Source organism: Trachurus japonicus, chromosome 13, assembly GCF_045865225.1.
Source record: "Trachurus japonicus isolate A0001 chromosome 13, Traja_1.0".
Classification (NCBI taxonomy): Eukaryota; Metazoa; Chordata; class Actinopteri; order Carangiformes; family Carangidae; genus Trachurus; species Trachurus japonicus.
In genome coordinates, this window is record NC_140919.1 from 40,533,992 (window position 1) to 40,550,816 (window position 16,825).

The 16,825-nt window shown below is 42.8% G+C and overlaps 1 protein-coding gene across 1 annotated transcript in view; it reads right to left on the reverse strand.

Annotated features, from left to right (window-relative positions):
- Positions 1–442: 442 nt before the first annotated feature.
- LOC146976640 (lissencephaly-1 homolog) overlaps positions 443–16,825 on the reverse strand; it is a 49,709-nt gene continuing 33,326 nt past the window's right edge. The window contains exons 6-11 of the mRNA XM_085796563.1: positions 11,726–11,894; positions 9,863–9,965; positions 9,487–9,715; positions 5,679–5,780; positions 4,471–4,627; positions 443–2,567 (exon numbers count right to left, since the gene is read on the reverse strand). Coding sequence (XP_085652689.1) covers positions 2,494–2,567; positions 4,471–4,627; positions 5,679–5,780; positions 9,487–9,715; positions 9,863–9,965; positions 11,726–11,894 — 834 coding nt within the window. The 3' untranslated portion in view covers positions 443–2,493. The remainder of the gene's footprint in view (positions 2,568–4,470; positions 4,628–5,678; positions 5,781–9,486; positions 9,716–9,862; positions 9,966–11,725; positions 11,895–16,825) is intronic.

Consider the following 16,825-nt stretch of genomic DNA (forward strand, 5'->3'; position numbering starts at 1 on the left):
AACCAAAGGGCCAGTTATTGGGTTCTTTTGGAAAACAAGTCCTGCATATGTCCCTTACCTGTACCTGTACCTGTGTTTGATTGTGATTTTAGCTGTAGCTTCATATTTACAATACATGAGTGGTAGCCTATTTCCTTCTCATCCAATTCTCCACACAAAAAGCAAACAGGCGTGTTTCTCAAAATGTCAAACTGCTTTAAATACACGGTTTCTCTCCTCATGATTCGATCCAATTGTTCTCTGATAAGACAATAAGCTTGTAGAAGACGACTGTTCTGACAGCTCTGCCTCTGGTGAAGGTTTTACATGCAGCAGTGCTACGTCAACAGGTCACGTTTTTAGGCTCACAGTAGCCACTAGCAGGGAGCTTGAGCAGCAGATCACCACATCCAGTAACACACAGGAAGAGGAAAACTTGGCAAAGAAGCTATAAGAAGATCAGTTAAGCAGTGGAATTCTTTATTAGCCAAGAACTGCATTGGAATGAAAAGGCTAATCAGAAATTATAGGTTTATGCATTTATCAACATCATTAAATTTTTTTTTAATGTTGTCTTCGGTCATCGTTTAAACGACCGAAGATTTAGTGAAAACAGGGATGTGCAAGATTAATGAATCACCTTGCCAGCTACAGTTAGAAGCAAGATGGTCCATTTTTGTCCTCCAAGGGGAGTGGAATGGTTGTTTCTACAGCGTGGACTGGTTTGCAGCTCATCTTCCAGTCTTTCCCCCCGAAAAACGTCGCCCCCCGGTTTACAGTTTCAGCTCCACAAAGATCAAAAAGCTGAACAGCTGAGGAAAGCCACACTCCAGCTCCGGCTGAAGCGTTGTCCTCCATTTATCTGATCCAGGAGCTGCAGACGCCCCCCGCCCCTTTTCTTTTTTTTTTTTTTTTACAGCCGGCTCTTCACAATAAAACCCAATCTCAGCATCACACCCCTCTACAGACAAAACACTTTACATTGTCTGCTGCTAGCAATCTCCTCTCTAATCCTAAATTCCTGTCCAGTTCATCCTTTAGTGCGATAGTACAAAATTGCCAAATCAAGCAATAACAAGCTAAATTTACATGTCATATTTTCACAGAAAACTTTTTTTTTTTTCTTCCTTAAACTCAAAACCATTTTTTTTTTATGCCAAACATATATTTCACCCCTCAGAAATTAGAGATCTTTGCACATCCCAGAAAACAAACCCAGGGGGCCTATACTTTGACTCCTTGTCATGCCTGAATGTTTTCCATTTTTGCAAGTTTGCATTTGGCGGCTTCTGTTTGCAGCTTTTAGAGGCTCTGTGGGTCGTCTGAGCATCCTGACCACATACTGTACATCCAATGGTGCACCCGTCCCTGGCCGGGGGGACAAGAAGGGGACAGAGGGCTCGGTCTGTCACAAGTTATGACATGCAAGGTCTCAGGAAGTCGTCTTGTAAAAGGGAGACACACCGCAGGTCTTAATCAAGTGCTAGAGATTAAATAGGTGTAACCCTTGAACTCTTGACCCACGGCTCTCGCTGACAGAGAAAGCCGAACAAACTTGCTTGCTACATCGGGCTTCGTGTGAAAAACACTTGGTTTAGTTTCTCCACAAAGCCTCCTTTAAACGTTTCAACTTCTTATTCTTTGCTGCAGAATCGTTAAATGCGATAATTTATCTAAAGCCTATCAGTGGTTCACAATGTGCCACCATGACAAGAGTACAAAGCTGTTTTTTAAAGCCCCCGAGGTCCAAGGACAACAGTTTGAAACATTCGTATATACACAGCCATTAAAATATTACCTAGTTCCACATGAAGAGAAATGGTATGCACACTTGAGAAGTGACGTTATAAAGCTACAGATTATTTCAATAACAAAGCCCCACAGACAATCGTATCTTATCACGTCATATATGCTTTTCCTTGCCTTATCTCTCAAAAGTTTCACCAAGCTAGGCACCAACAGACTACGACAGTGAAGGAGAGAAATAACAGAGAAAAAAAAATCCTAAATAAAAAAATAGACAAAAATAAATCTTACACATAAAGACACTGTCATTTCTTAAATTATTGGTTTTTAGTGCCCTACATATTACACCCAGTCAAAAACATCTGCCTTCGGTTGGTCGGTAAAGGCTGCGTGATGGCCAGCCCCGTGTTAAACCTATGGTACTTCTAGACAACGTTATGTAAATTTACAGTATACAATTTTGGATTACCATGCAAGAATACTTTTGTGTGTAACATTTAATAGCTCGATCTACATCCAGGAATAATTTACATAGAAGGACAAAAGTTATTGGACCAGAGAGCGCGGTGGGTAAATAACCATGGTGGTAAGTGCAGCCGGAGGAGATGAAAATGTGCGGGTGAGGTTTTATGTTAGGTGAGGAGGTGGAGGTGGAGGGGGAGGTGGAGGGGGGATGAAAGGGGAGATGGGATGGCAGAAGGGGAGGTGGGATCCAGAGGAGCGCCTGGGTAAATTGGGGGGTTGTGGTCCAATCCTCCGAGGTGGAGATCAGCGGCACTCCCACACTTTTAATGTTTGATCTACGCTCCCGGTGACGACGTAGGGGGCGGCCTTGTGGAAATCTGCAGAGGAAACAAAAAGACGGTCAAAACACAGCGCAAGCAGCGGCCGTAAGTACACAGTGATATCCTTGTAATATGCAGTTAACTAAGTAAAGGGATAGTTCAACATTTTGGCAAATTGGCCCATTGCCATTAATCCCTATAGTTTTAAGAGCATATTCGTTACCTTTAATTGACCTATGGCTAAGCCACGCCCCCAAACACGATGAGCCAATCACAGTGCGCATAGCTAGCCCATACACTGGGACATTCTCTGCTTCCACGTCCATTGAAATGCATTGCAGTTAGTCAGTTTTCATTCGTTTTTATATGTTTTTTCTTGACATTTTAAGTTTAAAATGGTCAAACGTTGTGCATGGGGTACATGCAACTCTGACACTAGGTATCCTGAGAGGCTGGGGGCCACGGGGGGATTTTTTTAACCTTTTCCCAAGCCACATCTCAACCGAGAGAAGTGTCTGCTCTGGATAAAGTTATGCAGTAGACCACAACACCAACTAAACGTGGATAAACTTAACAAGGATGTCTACATCTGTTCTAAGTTAAGTCAACAACGTATTTGAGGCAACATATTGTCAGAGATGTTTAGATGTTAGCCAGCATCACAACTAAGCATAAAGCCCGCTAGCTTAATGCTAACGTATAATGCAAAGCAGAGCCGTGAGCTGCTCAGAGCTACAGAGGCTAGTGGGATTTCTTGGTTTCGCTCATTAAACTCATCAAATACACAATCCAACAACTCCAAAACGCTCTGGTGGACAAGTTGTGAGCTCAACATTCACCACGCTATGAGATAATAACGGAACATTATGAGACAGAGTTGTTTTCGAGGCAAATGTAGAGACTGCTTGCAAAAAAAAACTGCCCCCAATGGGAAAAGCGCATCAGTGGTTTTACATGAATTTACCTCTAAAACAACTCTCTTAACGCCCCGTTATTATCTCACAGCTCACGGCTCTGCTCCACCGTTCTAAAAATAGCTTGCACCGACAAAAACAAACCTACTCCTAAAGACTATAGGGATTATTATGACAATGGGCAAATTTGCCAAAAATGTTGAACTACCCCTGTAAGGTGAAGTTAACTCATGACCCAGCGCTAAAATGGGTCAAAATATTTGCGACCGGCCGGTGAGTGCCCGACGCGTCGCTAAAAACAAAGCTGCTACTATGGACTTCTGATTATCAGGCGTTTGGAAGTGTCCTCGTTCCAGATGTCTGGTGTTGACAGCCGTTTACTTCAGTAGCTGGGGAACAACTAAACTAAGCTCTGAACACGAGGTTAAGAACGGGGGGCATCTTCTTCAGGTTTATTTAAGAAGCCGAGTGTAAGCACGTTTGATGGAAAGCACTAGGTATTGTATTATACAAACAGACAGGACAATACTTTTTTTCTCAAACAAAGGTGCTTTGTCTTTCCCACAGCGCTCCAACACAACATTCATCACATCAATAGCTCACAGCAATATCCTCTCCTTGGCTGAAGCAGGATTTAAGAGGACTGGGTTTCAAACGGCTTGCCAGAGAAAAGTTGGCTCAAGAGCTCCTCAAGAGACTTCTCAAGCCTTGATCTACTGAAGAGCTGCAGATATGAGGAGGGGGAGGATTGGTGGGGGGGATAAATCCTGGAGCATTGTCTACCTCTTATACCCCCAGTTGCCAGTAACCCTCAGGATGCTCCACACACTGCCTACGGTGAAGCTGGGCTTTTTTTTTCTCTCTTCTTTTTCTTTTCTAACAGTGATCCTACCCTTCGCTGAAACAGGTATTTGTGAGCTGAGCTCCGCTACCGAGCGAGGGCAGAGGGTTTTTCCTGCTGCGTCTCAAGAGACCCGAGTGCTCAAACAACAACAACAAGGATGAAGAAGTCTTCCTTCTAGGAGAGTGAGGGGCCCAGTGCTTACCCAGAGAGGTAACAAAGTGTTCATGGGCACACAGGGTTTTCATGCAGCGCTTGTTCTTGTAGTCCCAGATCCTTAAGGTCTTGTCGTCCGCACAGGTCACAATGAACTTTCCTCCGGGGTGGAAAAGGAGCCCACGCACCCAGTTGTCATGGCCGACCTGTGGAACAGACAGACAGATGCTGCTCAAGACACCGGTTGCAGGCTAATTTAATCTCACTCCCACATGGTTTTCAGTCTGGATATTTAAATAGCTCACAGTACAGGCCAAAAGTTTGGACACACCTTCTCATTCAGTGTGTTTCCTTTATTCTCACTGAAGGCACCAAAACTATGAATGAACACATGTGGAATTAACAAAAAAAGTGTGAAATTGAACTGAAAACACGTCTTTTCTTCTTTGTCTTCTCTTTCTTCTTTTCTTCTTCCTCTCCTTCTTCCTCCTCCTCCTCTATCTCGATTATTATGCACTAATTAATTTCACAACACTATGAATGTGTAAAATCAAATATAGTCAAAATATAATTACATTACTCATTGTTTACACAAAGTATTTCAAGTATCTATTAATGTATGACCAATGATTAATCCCCAAGGGGAAGTGTTTGAAATATTCAGGTCACAAATTGTCATCTATACCAAATGTTTGCGTTTATTTTAATCGTTTTTTGTTTTGTTTTGCTTTATGTTTTTATTATAAATGACACGCTAACATTTAAATTCCTACCAATTAAATGTTACGTTAGTTAAATGGACCAGTATCTGTGCATTTACCTTTATTTTTGCGCCACATCTGCCGATAAGGTTCCAACATCAAATTTTTGTGAAAGTAACGGTATTTAGGAATCTTTACGATCAATTAATTGTGGCGTTTAATACCACGATTAATTGTGAAAACAAGTAATCGTGACATCCCTAGCCCCCACCAATTCTAGTTTCTTCAAAGTAGCCCCCCTTTGCTCTGATTACTGCTTTGCACACTCTTGGCATTTAATTCTCTTGATGAGCTTCAAGAGGTGAACCTGACCTGAACATGGTTTTCACTTCACAGGTGTCAGTGTGCCTTGTCAGGGTTCATTAGTGGAATTTCAGTGAGAATCTACAATGTAAATAGTCATGAAAATAAAGGAAATGCATTGAGTGTGTCCAAACTTTTGACCTGTACTGTAAATGTAAATGTTGAGAAGCTGTTCTCCTCACACGGCCCTCACCAGTGTCATAAGGCACATCCCGATGCTGACGTCCCACATCTTGATGGTTTTGTCTCTGGAGCCAGACAGCAGGAAGGGGCCTGGCTTGCCACTCTTCTTGGTCTGTTGGGGCACAAAGACATTCAATTATAATTTTGAAGAAAACATTCATGGTCAAGTGCATCACAGACAGACAATAATCCACATTTCATCTGCAAGGAATCATTTTATTTACCAAAAACATTCAGTCCTAAAACTCTGAACCTATTTTAGAATAATATTAAATACTAGACACCCACATATATAAACAGAATACAAAAAATGAATAAATATAAACATGTGTATAAAAAAAACTGCACATTTAAATGGCGCTCAAAGAAATAGTACAAAGACAAAAAAAATATTCCACACTCTACATCCCCTCATTATCCGTCACAATAGGGGAAAGGAAGAGACTTGTTAACCACTCTCATTCACTGCTGTATTAACCATGAGGGCTATTAACATAATAACAGATGTTTAAAAGCTCTGTCTGGCATGTAAATGGATGTTTAGTCCAGTGTGCCAAACAATTTGAACCGTTATTGTTGGTTTTGTGCACAAACAGTCTGGCAGGTGCAGCTAAGCACGAACCAGAAGAAAAGTAAAGCCTCGTTTCCACTGTCAGTACGGTGCGGCTCGGTACGGATCGGCACGGGTACGGTTAGGGTCGGATATGGTCAGCTTTGCATTTCCATTGTATAAAGGACCTTCAGGGGTAGGCGGAGTGTGTGTCGAAGCATCACCATGTCGACTTATGTAGCGACACTGGCTCGCGGTCCGGTTGAACCCATTCTCTGCCATTTTTACGGCAACCAGCTGGAAAACCTGGAAAAATGGCGCGGTTGTGTTGTTGTGCTTCAGATATCTGTCGCGCTGCGCGATGACGCCATATGCTCGACAGCCAGCTCGCAGTGCTTTGGCTCCTTCCCAAGGGAACCGGTCCTGTGTTAGCAGGGTTACAAAAACGGTAACGGGTACCGTGGGACCAGTATGAAATAAGCGTACCGTTCCGTACCAACCCGTACAGTACCGCATAGTGGAAACGGGGCTTAAAGGAGCCATGTCTCACTGCCCCGGTGTGTTTCAATGTTTTAAAGGGGACATATTATGGAAATATCACTTTTTGGAGGCTCTTTAACATAAAGCTGGGTGTTTGTTTTGCCCCAAAATGTGAGAATTGACCATTTTCAGGCTCCCTAGATTGAAATCCACGTGGTTTTACGAGTTGTTCCCTCAGTTTTCTTCCAGTGATGTAACTAGGATTCGAATTTGCACAACACCACCTCTACCTGGGACCGGTAGAAGGGGCGGGTCAAGCAGTGGTTCATTTGCATTTAAAGTGACAGGCTCTGAAACCAGCCGTTCTGAACAGGGCTGTTTAGAGAGGATGAAAAGAGCTGTGATGTTTGATCCTTGGGGTATTTTGACCAAAGCATGTCACAGATATGTCTTTAAGACACTTGGGAACTATTTTAATTTTTTGGAAAGTGGGGATAATACAATTTGTCTCCTTTAAGGTAAAATATCAAAGAAATCAGATGACCACTGTAGCAAAGAACACAGAGCAGCAGAGCAACTATCAGTGTTTTACATGGCTGACAATTAGTCTGAGAACACGTGTGCAAACACCTGTGAGACAGGGGTTGTTCTCCATGAGTTCAGGCCTGTCCCAAGTCAACAACTCCATCAGTGAAATGAAACTTTTGTTCAGGTTTTACTGCCTTTAAGACACAAAACAACCATCAGCAAAAATCTGATTATGTGCAAGTGAACAGTGTTTTTCATGGCAGGTTAGACTGGGACAACTGCTGCAGGGGGAAACACTGATCTAATCTGACAAGGCTACAATTGGGCACACTTGAGATCACAAGGCATGAGGAGGGTGAGTGGGCTGACTCTGGGCCATGCTGATATTCTATCTGGGTACGCACGCACATGCACTTCTTCTCAGTCTGTTCACATGGCCTTCAGTGTGAGCAGTGTGAGTCTTACTGACTTGGCTACGCATGTAGAGAGGGAACACGTCAACTGATAAGTTGAGAAATCCATTATCACATCAAATCATACACTCTGTCCTTCAGTTAAACACCTGAAGGGCTGCAGAGCCCCACACAGCGTCTCAGACCTGACTTTATTGGCTTCTACATCCATTTTGGGTTTTCAAAATGATTCATCTATCGTTGATATGTTGCTGATGTCTTTTGGTGTATGGGTTAGGGTTAGTTGGGTGTACCTTGCTTCTTTCATAACTGCCTTCAATGTTTAACCATCCAGTAATAACCTGTCATCACAGAGCTTGTCTTCAATATGGACATGGTGTTCAATTTCAAGCATTTGGACTTGATGGAGATCCAACTGGAAATGACTTGTTCCTATCAATCATTGATTGACATTGCCTTGGTACACAAGTTTACCTATGAGGTCACCACTCTGTCTGTCTGTCATGACATTTCGTACAATAATCATTGCCTGCTTTTCTTGTTCACTGATCATTGTCTCCCGTGGCTCTGAGAAATAGATAATACATTTATTAAAGGGCTACATATTAAAAGAGACTATTCAGAAATGGCCGTTTGTCCCGTTTGCCCCCATTTCCTTCCACAAGTTTTCACAAAGTTTCCGCACGAGTTTACACAAGTAAAGAAAACAAATTTGATTGGGCGGGATATTCAATGTCCAATTGACCTATGGCTAAGCCACGCCCCCAAACACGATGAGCCAATCACAGTGCGCATAGCTAGCCCATACACTCGGACATTCTCTGCTTCCACGTCCATTGAAATGCATTGCAGTTAGTCAGTTTTCATTCGTTTTTATAGGTTTTTTCTTGACATTTTAAGTTTAAAATGGTCAAACGGTGTTCATGGGGTACATGCAACTCTGACACTAGGTATCCCGAGAGGCGACGGGGTGGATTTTTTTTTAACCTTTTCCCAAGCCACATCTCAACCGAGAGAAGTGTCTGCTCTGGATAAAGTTATGCAGTAGACCACAACACCAACTAAACCTGGATAAACTTAACAAGGATGTCTACATCTGTTCTAAGTTAAGTCAACAACGTATTTGAGGCAACATATTGTGAGAGATGTTTGGATGTTAGCCAGTATCACAACTAAGCATAAAGCCCGCTAGCTTAATGCTAACGTATAATGCAAAACTCCATAGACAGGCTAACAGAAGTTAGCCCGTCGCTATCGGCGTTTCGCGGCAATCAACAGCCATAGCAGTAAAGCTAAGTGAAGTTTTGGTGACTTCGAGATGATATTTAATCTTTCTGTCTCCAAAAACCATCAGTTGCCTCCTGAGAAATGTCTCTACTGTGACAGCTGTTGCCATAGCAACTGTCACTGAATGTTGACTGTTTGTCCCAGTGAGTGGAGGGGGCGGGGCTTAGCCAGAGGTCAATTGTCCAGCTCGGTGTGTGTATGTGTGTGTGCAAGTGTGTTTAGCTAACGTAGCTAACTGTTAGCTAATAGGCTAGCTACGTTATAGCTTGCTAATGTAGCTAGGCTAAGTCATAAGGAGGAGAGTAGAGTAGGGACAGACGTTTGGTTGACGGATGCTGATATCATTGGCTGATGAATCGTGAGCAATGTGATGCATAGCCTGCATTATCCAATGCAAAAAAAAAAAAACTAGCCCACTTTCACCCTGGATTTACTCTAAAATAGAATTTTTCACAAAGTTTGGGCTACATCGTCTGATAGATGAGTGATTACTCAGCGTGATTAAAACCCTCCACACCTGAATGGATTTTGGAGAAATGTGGAAAAAGTCTTTTATTTACCTCGGACCCTGTGGCATCTAGGATGGTGGGGTGGGCGCTCTCCGGTGCCCAGGTGATGCACTCCACTACGTGTTCGTGCTCCCGCAGCTCTGCCTTGCACTCTTTGCTGGCCACGACCCACACGCGCACCGTCTGGTCGTTGGAACAACTGGCGAGCAGCGTGCCGTCCTGGTTGGGCCGCACCATACGGACCCACTCCCTGTGGCCCGTGAAGGTCTTCACACAGTAGCTGACGGAAAGATAACGACAAATATGGTCACGACGTGATTCATGAAACACAATGTCATCCATAAAACAACAAAAATAAAGAAAAAAAGACAAGTATTTAAAAAAAAAACACGGTGATGCTCTCAGGGTGTTTTTCTTTTCTGCGTACCCAGTTGCCACCTCCCACATTTTCATGGTTTTGTCCCTCGAGGCAGAAACGATGTGATCTCCATTAGGCATGATGGCTACAGATGAAACATTGTGGTCATGTCCTGAAAAATATAAAAAGACAAAATAAGATCTCAGTAATAGCCAGAGACCGGTAAAAACGACCAAACACAACATTTGAAATTATGACTTGTAATTTTATGATCTCAGATGGCGACACATGATCCCTTCGCTCTGTCCTTCTTTACATTAAGCAGAGGAAACACACATAAAATTAAGCAACAACGTTTCACACATCCTGATTCATTAACTGCACCAAAAAAAACACTGGGTTTGGTCATAATTAGCCAATTAAGTGACAAGCGAAGCAGCCAATTTGCCGGGGCTTACTTTGTTCCATAGAGAATAAGAGATGCCTAATTACCTAGATGCTGGGCCGTATTTAAGCCGCTCAACAGATGAAGACAACAGTAAGTATACTCTAAAAGGCCAGCTTAACCGTGTGCGTGTATTTGCGCATACACATGCCATCGGGCTATAATAATGGGTGGCAGCCACACAGAAAAGAGCTATCTGGTGCTGAAGAGGATAATTAAACTGCTGTCCAAATCGGCACTAATCTACTTCACCAGTTGGGCCAGTTGAGTGGGAAAAAAAAAGGCAGAGTGGAGGGGGAAAAGGGAGAAAAGGTTGAGTAGATAAATCAAAAGTTAATAATGGTGATGGGGTAAAAAGAAGGATGAAGAGGAAATGGTGGGGGACAAATAAAGACAGCAGACTGTGCCTTTAAATGTCTTTTTGCTGTGTGAACGGCGCTCGTCTGTTTGAGGAAGGCTGCCAGCAGCTCACGTCCTTATTTACAACTAAAAATACTGGCAACCGGTGAAATCTGTTGCACACAGAAATCCGGGATAAATTTCAGAATGCCAGAGTACTTTGTGTTTGGCTTGTTTAATTCATTGATATCCATTAATGTCTGCTGCACGCGCAGACATTAATGGGCACTTTTGAAAAGCTGAAGCTCCTTTTTGTTTGTGCTGCTGGCTCTCTAACATCATTTACTTGGCAGTTAAGGTGTAAAAGAAGAAAGGGGGTGTGTGGGGACTAGTTCAGTGATGATATGACCACTGGTGGGGTAGATTTTCAGAATATAGATAGGCTTATTAAGACCATTATCAATCCTTTACCATTCAAATGACTGTAAATGATTACATTTTAAAGGGATAGGTTCAACATTTTGGCAAACTGGCCCATTGCCATAATCCCTATAGTTTTAGGAGTAGGTTCGTTACCTTTAATTGTTGGTGCAAGCTGTTTTTAGAACGGCGGAGCAGAGCCGCGAGCTGCTCAGAGCTACGCTACGGAGGCAAACAGGATTTCTTGGTTTCCTCTAAAACAACTCTGTGTGGTAACGTTGTGTTATTATCTCAGCGTGGTGAATGTGCAGCTCACAACTTGTCCACCAGAGCGTTTTGGAGTTGTTGGATTGTGTATTTGATGAGTTTGAAGAGGGAAACCAAGAAATCCCATTAGCCTGATAAGAGATTGACCAAAGCAGATTGTAGGAGCTCACTGCAGTGGGTAGTGATGCGGGTACTAAGAGACATTAGATGGCTTAAACAACCCTTTTGTCAGAGCTGGTCGTGGATCTCACTGGAGCAGACGATATATGATAGCAAACAGCATCTGCACCACCTGAGCCCTGAGCATCAATTCATACAGCAATGATGTAGAAACCTGGACGGAGCATATTCACCACGGTGGCAATAAATGGTAGAACATTTCTGCTGGGAGGGGAAAAAAAGATCACACAAATCCATCATGGGATGGTTTTTAAAGACATTGAAGCGTTTCATCTGCTCACCATGCATGGTCCTGATGCACTCGAAGCCCTGGAAGTCCCACAGCTTGATAGTCATGTCTGCAGAGCAGGACGCTAGCAGTTTGCCGGTCAGGTCAAAAGAGATGTCTTGCACGGAGTCTGTGTGGCCTTTCAGTGTACGTTCAAAGTCTCCCGTTTCATAGTCCCACACCTGGAGAGCAGACAGAGCAGATTCATACATCATCTAGAAAAGGAACCTACAAAGGTATCTGACAGTCAAACCGAACCACAGACGGTGTATCAGTGAGAAACATGAGGACGCTTGACAGACGATTTCACATCTCGGTCGCAGCAGTGAGACACACTAATGGCAGAATTACAACCGGTGACCACACGAACATCTCATTTGTTTTAAGCGCTCATAACTTGCTTCATAAAGTCTGTGTGTATATAGGACGAATCGCCTTGTTGTTTACAACTACTTCCGGGTAGAAAACCAGCATTCGAACAATAGTGGCGGACAAGAGTTTCGCTATATATATCTACTTTTTTATGTCACTATATCGCCGTTTAGACTAATCTGATGTTTGTAAAGTCTATAAAACCAATGACTGGACAAACATTACTATTTACGTGTGCACATTTTTGTAATTAGTCATGGTTATCAGAGATTAGCCGGGCTAACGGTTAGCTACCTGTTTAACTTTAATAACTCAGTGACTCAATAAACGCTCCATGAAAAAATATTTTCTCCAGCGGATATCTGAGTTCCAACATGACTGAGCTAACTGGAGTAGTTTCATGTCGTGTCCCACAACGGGAGGGTTTTAACAGCTGACGTCCTGCTGTTAGCTTAGCTACCGCCGTTATCTTAGCTACCGCCGTCAGCTGTCCCTGTCAGCTGAGCCACTGATGCTTTCTAGACACTGTGATTCCCCCAAACTGAATAAATACAACACATAGCAACACAAAACACACACACAGAAATAGTAATGTTTCTTCAATCATTTCAGATTTGTCTAAACGGTGATAGGGCGTGAAAAATATGATATACAGGTAATACTCAGAAAATTAGAATATCGTGAAAAAGTTCATTCATTTAAGTAATTCAACTTAGAAGGTGAAATGAATATATTATTTAGACTCATAACAGGCATTGCAAGATATTTCAAGCTTTTATTTGTTATAATTTTGATTATTATGGCTTACAGCTTATGAAAACCCCAGTCAAAAAATTAGAATATCGTGAAAAAGTTCAATGTTGTAGCTCAAATTGTCACAGCCTCGTCAGCCAATTAATCCAAAACACCTGCAAAGGGTTCCTGAGCCTTTAAAAGCTCTCTGTCTGGTTCAGTACAGTTCGCAATCATGGGGAAGTGAATGAACTTTTTCACGATATTCTAATTTTCTGAGTATTACCTGTATATAGCTAAACTCTCGTTCGTTACTATTGATCTCATTCAAATTACGTGCTGGTTTTCTACCCGGAAGTAGAATGTAAACAACAAGGAGATTCGGTCTATTGAATTACAGGATGCATGATTGTTGCATGACTGTTGCTAATGGCAGGAATGCATGTGCCAAGATGCCGATTAGGTTTACAGCTCGGCCTGATAAAAGCCCAGAGACAGTTTATGTGCTGAGTGTGGTGAAGCCAGTTGGAGCACAGACAAAATATGGAGTGAACAGTGGTAAGCCTGTTTTTCTAGCCTGAGAAAGCTGTTGCGTCTCTGGCTTTTCAGCAGACAGACGGTTTGTCACGGAGGGATAAACCCTCCTTGGTGCCTCTCTTGGGGTGGGGGATTCGGAGCAGACAGCGACAAGTGAACCCCACCCTCTCCTTCCCCCCCCCGCTAGTCCTTCTGTGCCCTCCCCCCCCCCCTTAAAAAGGGACCTACAGACAGTGCAGATGGCCCTTAAGGTCCAGTGTGCACAGGGGGGGTTTATCCTGTAGAGGATCAATGCAGTAAATGTGTTTGAAGTTACACCTGGTCCCAGTCTACACACATGTCGACAGTATTCAGCAGCATTTAAATCACATGTAATCCGTCTGCTACCTGTGACTCAATGCTACAAGACTGAGGATCAACCAGTCCAGGGTCGTGATGTGCGATACCACTGATTTTCATTCTGATCCCATAACAAATAAAAACCAAAGGTGGTATTGCCGGTACCAATGCTGATACATTTTACAAAAGCTTCATGTGTGAAGAGGGGGGAAACAAAAACTAATGACACTTAAACACAGACTAGCTTCATTTGGTTGTTAGTGGCAATGAAACACTGCAAAATAGACATTAAATGAAGGGTGTAACCATGGTATGTGAATTTCCCACAATTCTATGGCATTAATATAGGAAATTTTGCTACTTAGAGCATAGTTTTGACACATTTAAAGGAATAGTCTGGAATTTCTCTGAGGTAGCAGCGAATAAATCACAGATTATCGTTCTTATTCTTTCACTAGAAACATTATTTTTCAAGAATAACATCCAAACTGTAATCCTCCTGCTCCCATTAGGTCTATGAGTTGAGGTGTGTGGATTAATTTCATTTACACAACCATAGTTCGCCTCAGAGGTGGAAGCAGATGTAGTCCCTTCCAACCAGCGGGGAACCGGCCTGTAAATAGCAAAATAATGGTCTATTGTCAATAAACATTGTTGTTAACCCCCAGATTAGTGCAGACTGATGATAGTAGCAATGCTTTCTTATGAGTATCAATCCTTAAAACGGACACGTTTGGTATTGGAAGTATCAATACTTGAGTATCGATCCGCACATCACTAGTCCAGGGCATTATTACAACATCTGCCTAGAAACTCACCTCATATCAGGTGTAAGAGTTTTTATTCAAGATGATCTTTGTCTTTCAAAGACCAAAAGTTATACAAACATTTGTTTGCATGTCCCATTAATGAAATACAATTCATGAAACTACTCAAATAATTAATCAAGTCAGTTAATTAGTAATTCCTTTTGATCAATTAATCATTCATGGTCTACTTATCACAATATTTTGGAGACATTTGTAATAGATCAATCTTATACTGATCGATCAATCACATAATTAAAGCAGAAGTAAGTGATATATTTGTGTTAATATAAGTCTTAAATAGTTATATCTTCCGACAGCAATCACTTCTATAGAGTGTTTGGACCGAAACACGGGTCTGTCAGTCACTCTGCTCTGCTCTGAGTCGAGGAGAAAACATTTATCGCATCCTACAGTTTTTATCCAATGAGGAGAGAGAACGGCATGCAGGGCTGTGTGTGCAGCCAAGGAACGCCGTGAATGTGGCGACGTAGGGACGAGGACTGTTATGGTGCGTTCAAGGAAACTCGTATTTTTCCGACCGTGAAGTGGTACCAGTTCGATCTGGTACGAGTTCACGGGTCAGAAGTTACGAGTGGCCGTTATAGTGACTTTCACAGGTAAAACAGGTCGGAAAAACACGAGTGGGTTGCCTGAAACGCTACAAAGTCGTAAGTTGTGACTTGAAGCTGTAATTTACGATTTCAAAAGCCTGCCTGGAACGCAGCATTAGCGAAAACGACCGGACCACTTACTTCTGCTTTAATTAACTGCTTTGCTCTGAATTGTTTGCTACTATTGTTTCTTTTTGGTCCAAAGTTACAGCCTAGGTTGACTAGGTTGGGTAAACAAAACAAAACAAAAAAACACAATAAATCTGTCCTGAGTGGCTGAGCGACATAAAACATAATGGGCATTTAGTCGTTTAGATTATCAGTGGTAGTTTAGATTATTGCCCTGGCACAAGAAAGCCGACAGGTTTTTCAGTCTGTGTTAAGAACACGAGGTCGACTCCCCAGTTAAAAATTCAACAGCGCTGAACCAGGAGGAGGAAAGTAGGACACGGGGAGTCGGGCCGGGCCACCGAGAGGCGACGACGCAACCAGGGAAGAGCTGGTGCACGGAAGAGCAGCTGAGTTCTCAGATATGGGCTCAGGCCTGTCTCCTCCAGAGGGGAGGTGGTCACGGTGGGGCAGCTGAAGATTTAAGTGGAAGATAAATGAGGCAGGGTGATGGGGGGGTGGGGGCGCAGAGGGAGGGAGGAAGGAAGATGCCAAAACATGGAGAGGGGTCCCCGCTGTGTGGGCGTAGCCGAGGAGGAGATGTACATGTGTCTCTTATTGTCTCATGAATAAAACATGCAGAACAAACAGCTCAGCAGAGTATTGGCATTGTGCAGCGAGGCGAGAGAGAGAAGCTGCCGCAGAAACAGCCCAGAGACACACCACAGAGTTTATATAAGGAGTCTTGGGACGACAGAGAGACACAGATACTTGTGTCATCCAGGGTATGCCGCGCAAAAACAATTAGAGGAGAGAGGGGGCAGCGCTGAAGAGTGATGCATAAGCACAGGAAGGAGGACACAGGAGGAGCGGCCTTCAAGCTGCTACTCAGCTGGCACTGGAATAAAAAGGACACTTTGTTGGGTTTTAAAGCTGAATCTTAGAATTGTAGATTGTATAATTGCGAGGAGTGAGGAGGGGGTTTGGCAGCAAACAAAGCACACTGCAGTTTGTCTCCACCAGAGCTGTGCAGACGATAAACCTTCATACATCAAGTTTTTATTTTATTTTACTATATGCAATATCATATTTCAATATTTCTACCCAGGATAAACAGCTGCTTTAGTTCTGAGATCAAGCCATGTGATATCTGTGGCGTCACACACTGAATAATGGGTTTTGTTGAAACACCAGGAAGTCAGAGCTGAACAGCTGCACTAAATAAATGCCTAATCTGAAAATAAGACGTTAAGAAATGTATTGATATGCTGTACAACACCTTGTGATGTGTGACTACGTTGGTGAACACCAAGGCACAGCTTGGACTCAGATCAAAGTGGCATGTGACGGTGTGTTTGCCGACACAAATGTCACATGAAATTTATTATTTGGAGTTCAGTTTTTACCATGGCAACCAGAAGCCTTGCACAACTGAGTGATGTTTACACTTTCCTGAGTAAATAACACCATGTGCTGGATGTGTTAGACGAGGATGACATTTTAGGTGTCCTTGGGAGTGAAGGGGGAAAGAAGAAGAAGACGACCTGTAATGAGGCTGAACGATTAATTGTGTTTGCAACTATATCATGATATAATAAATGTGAT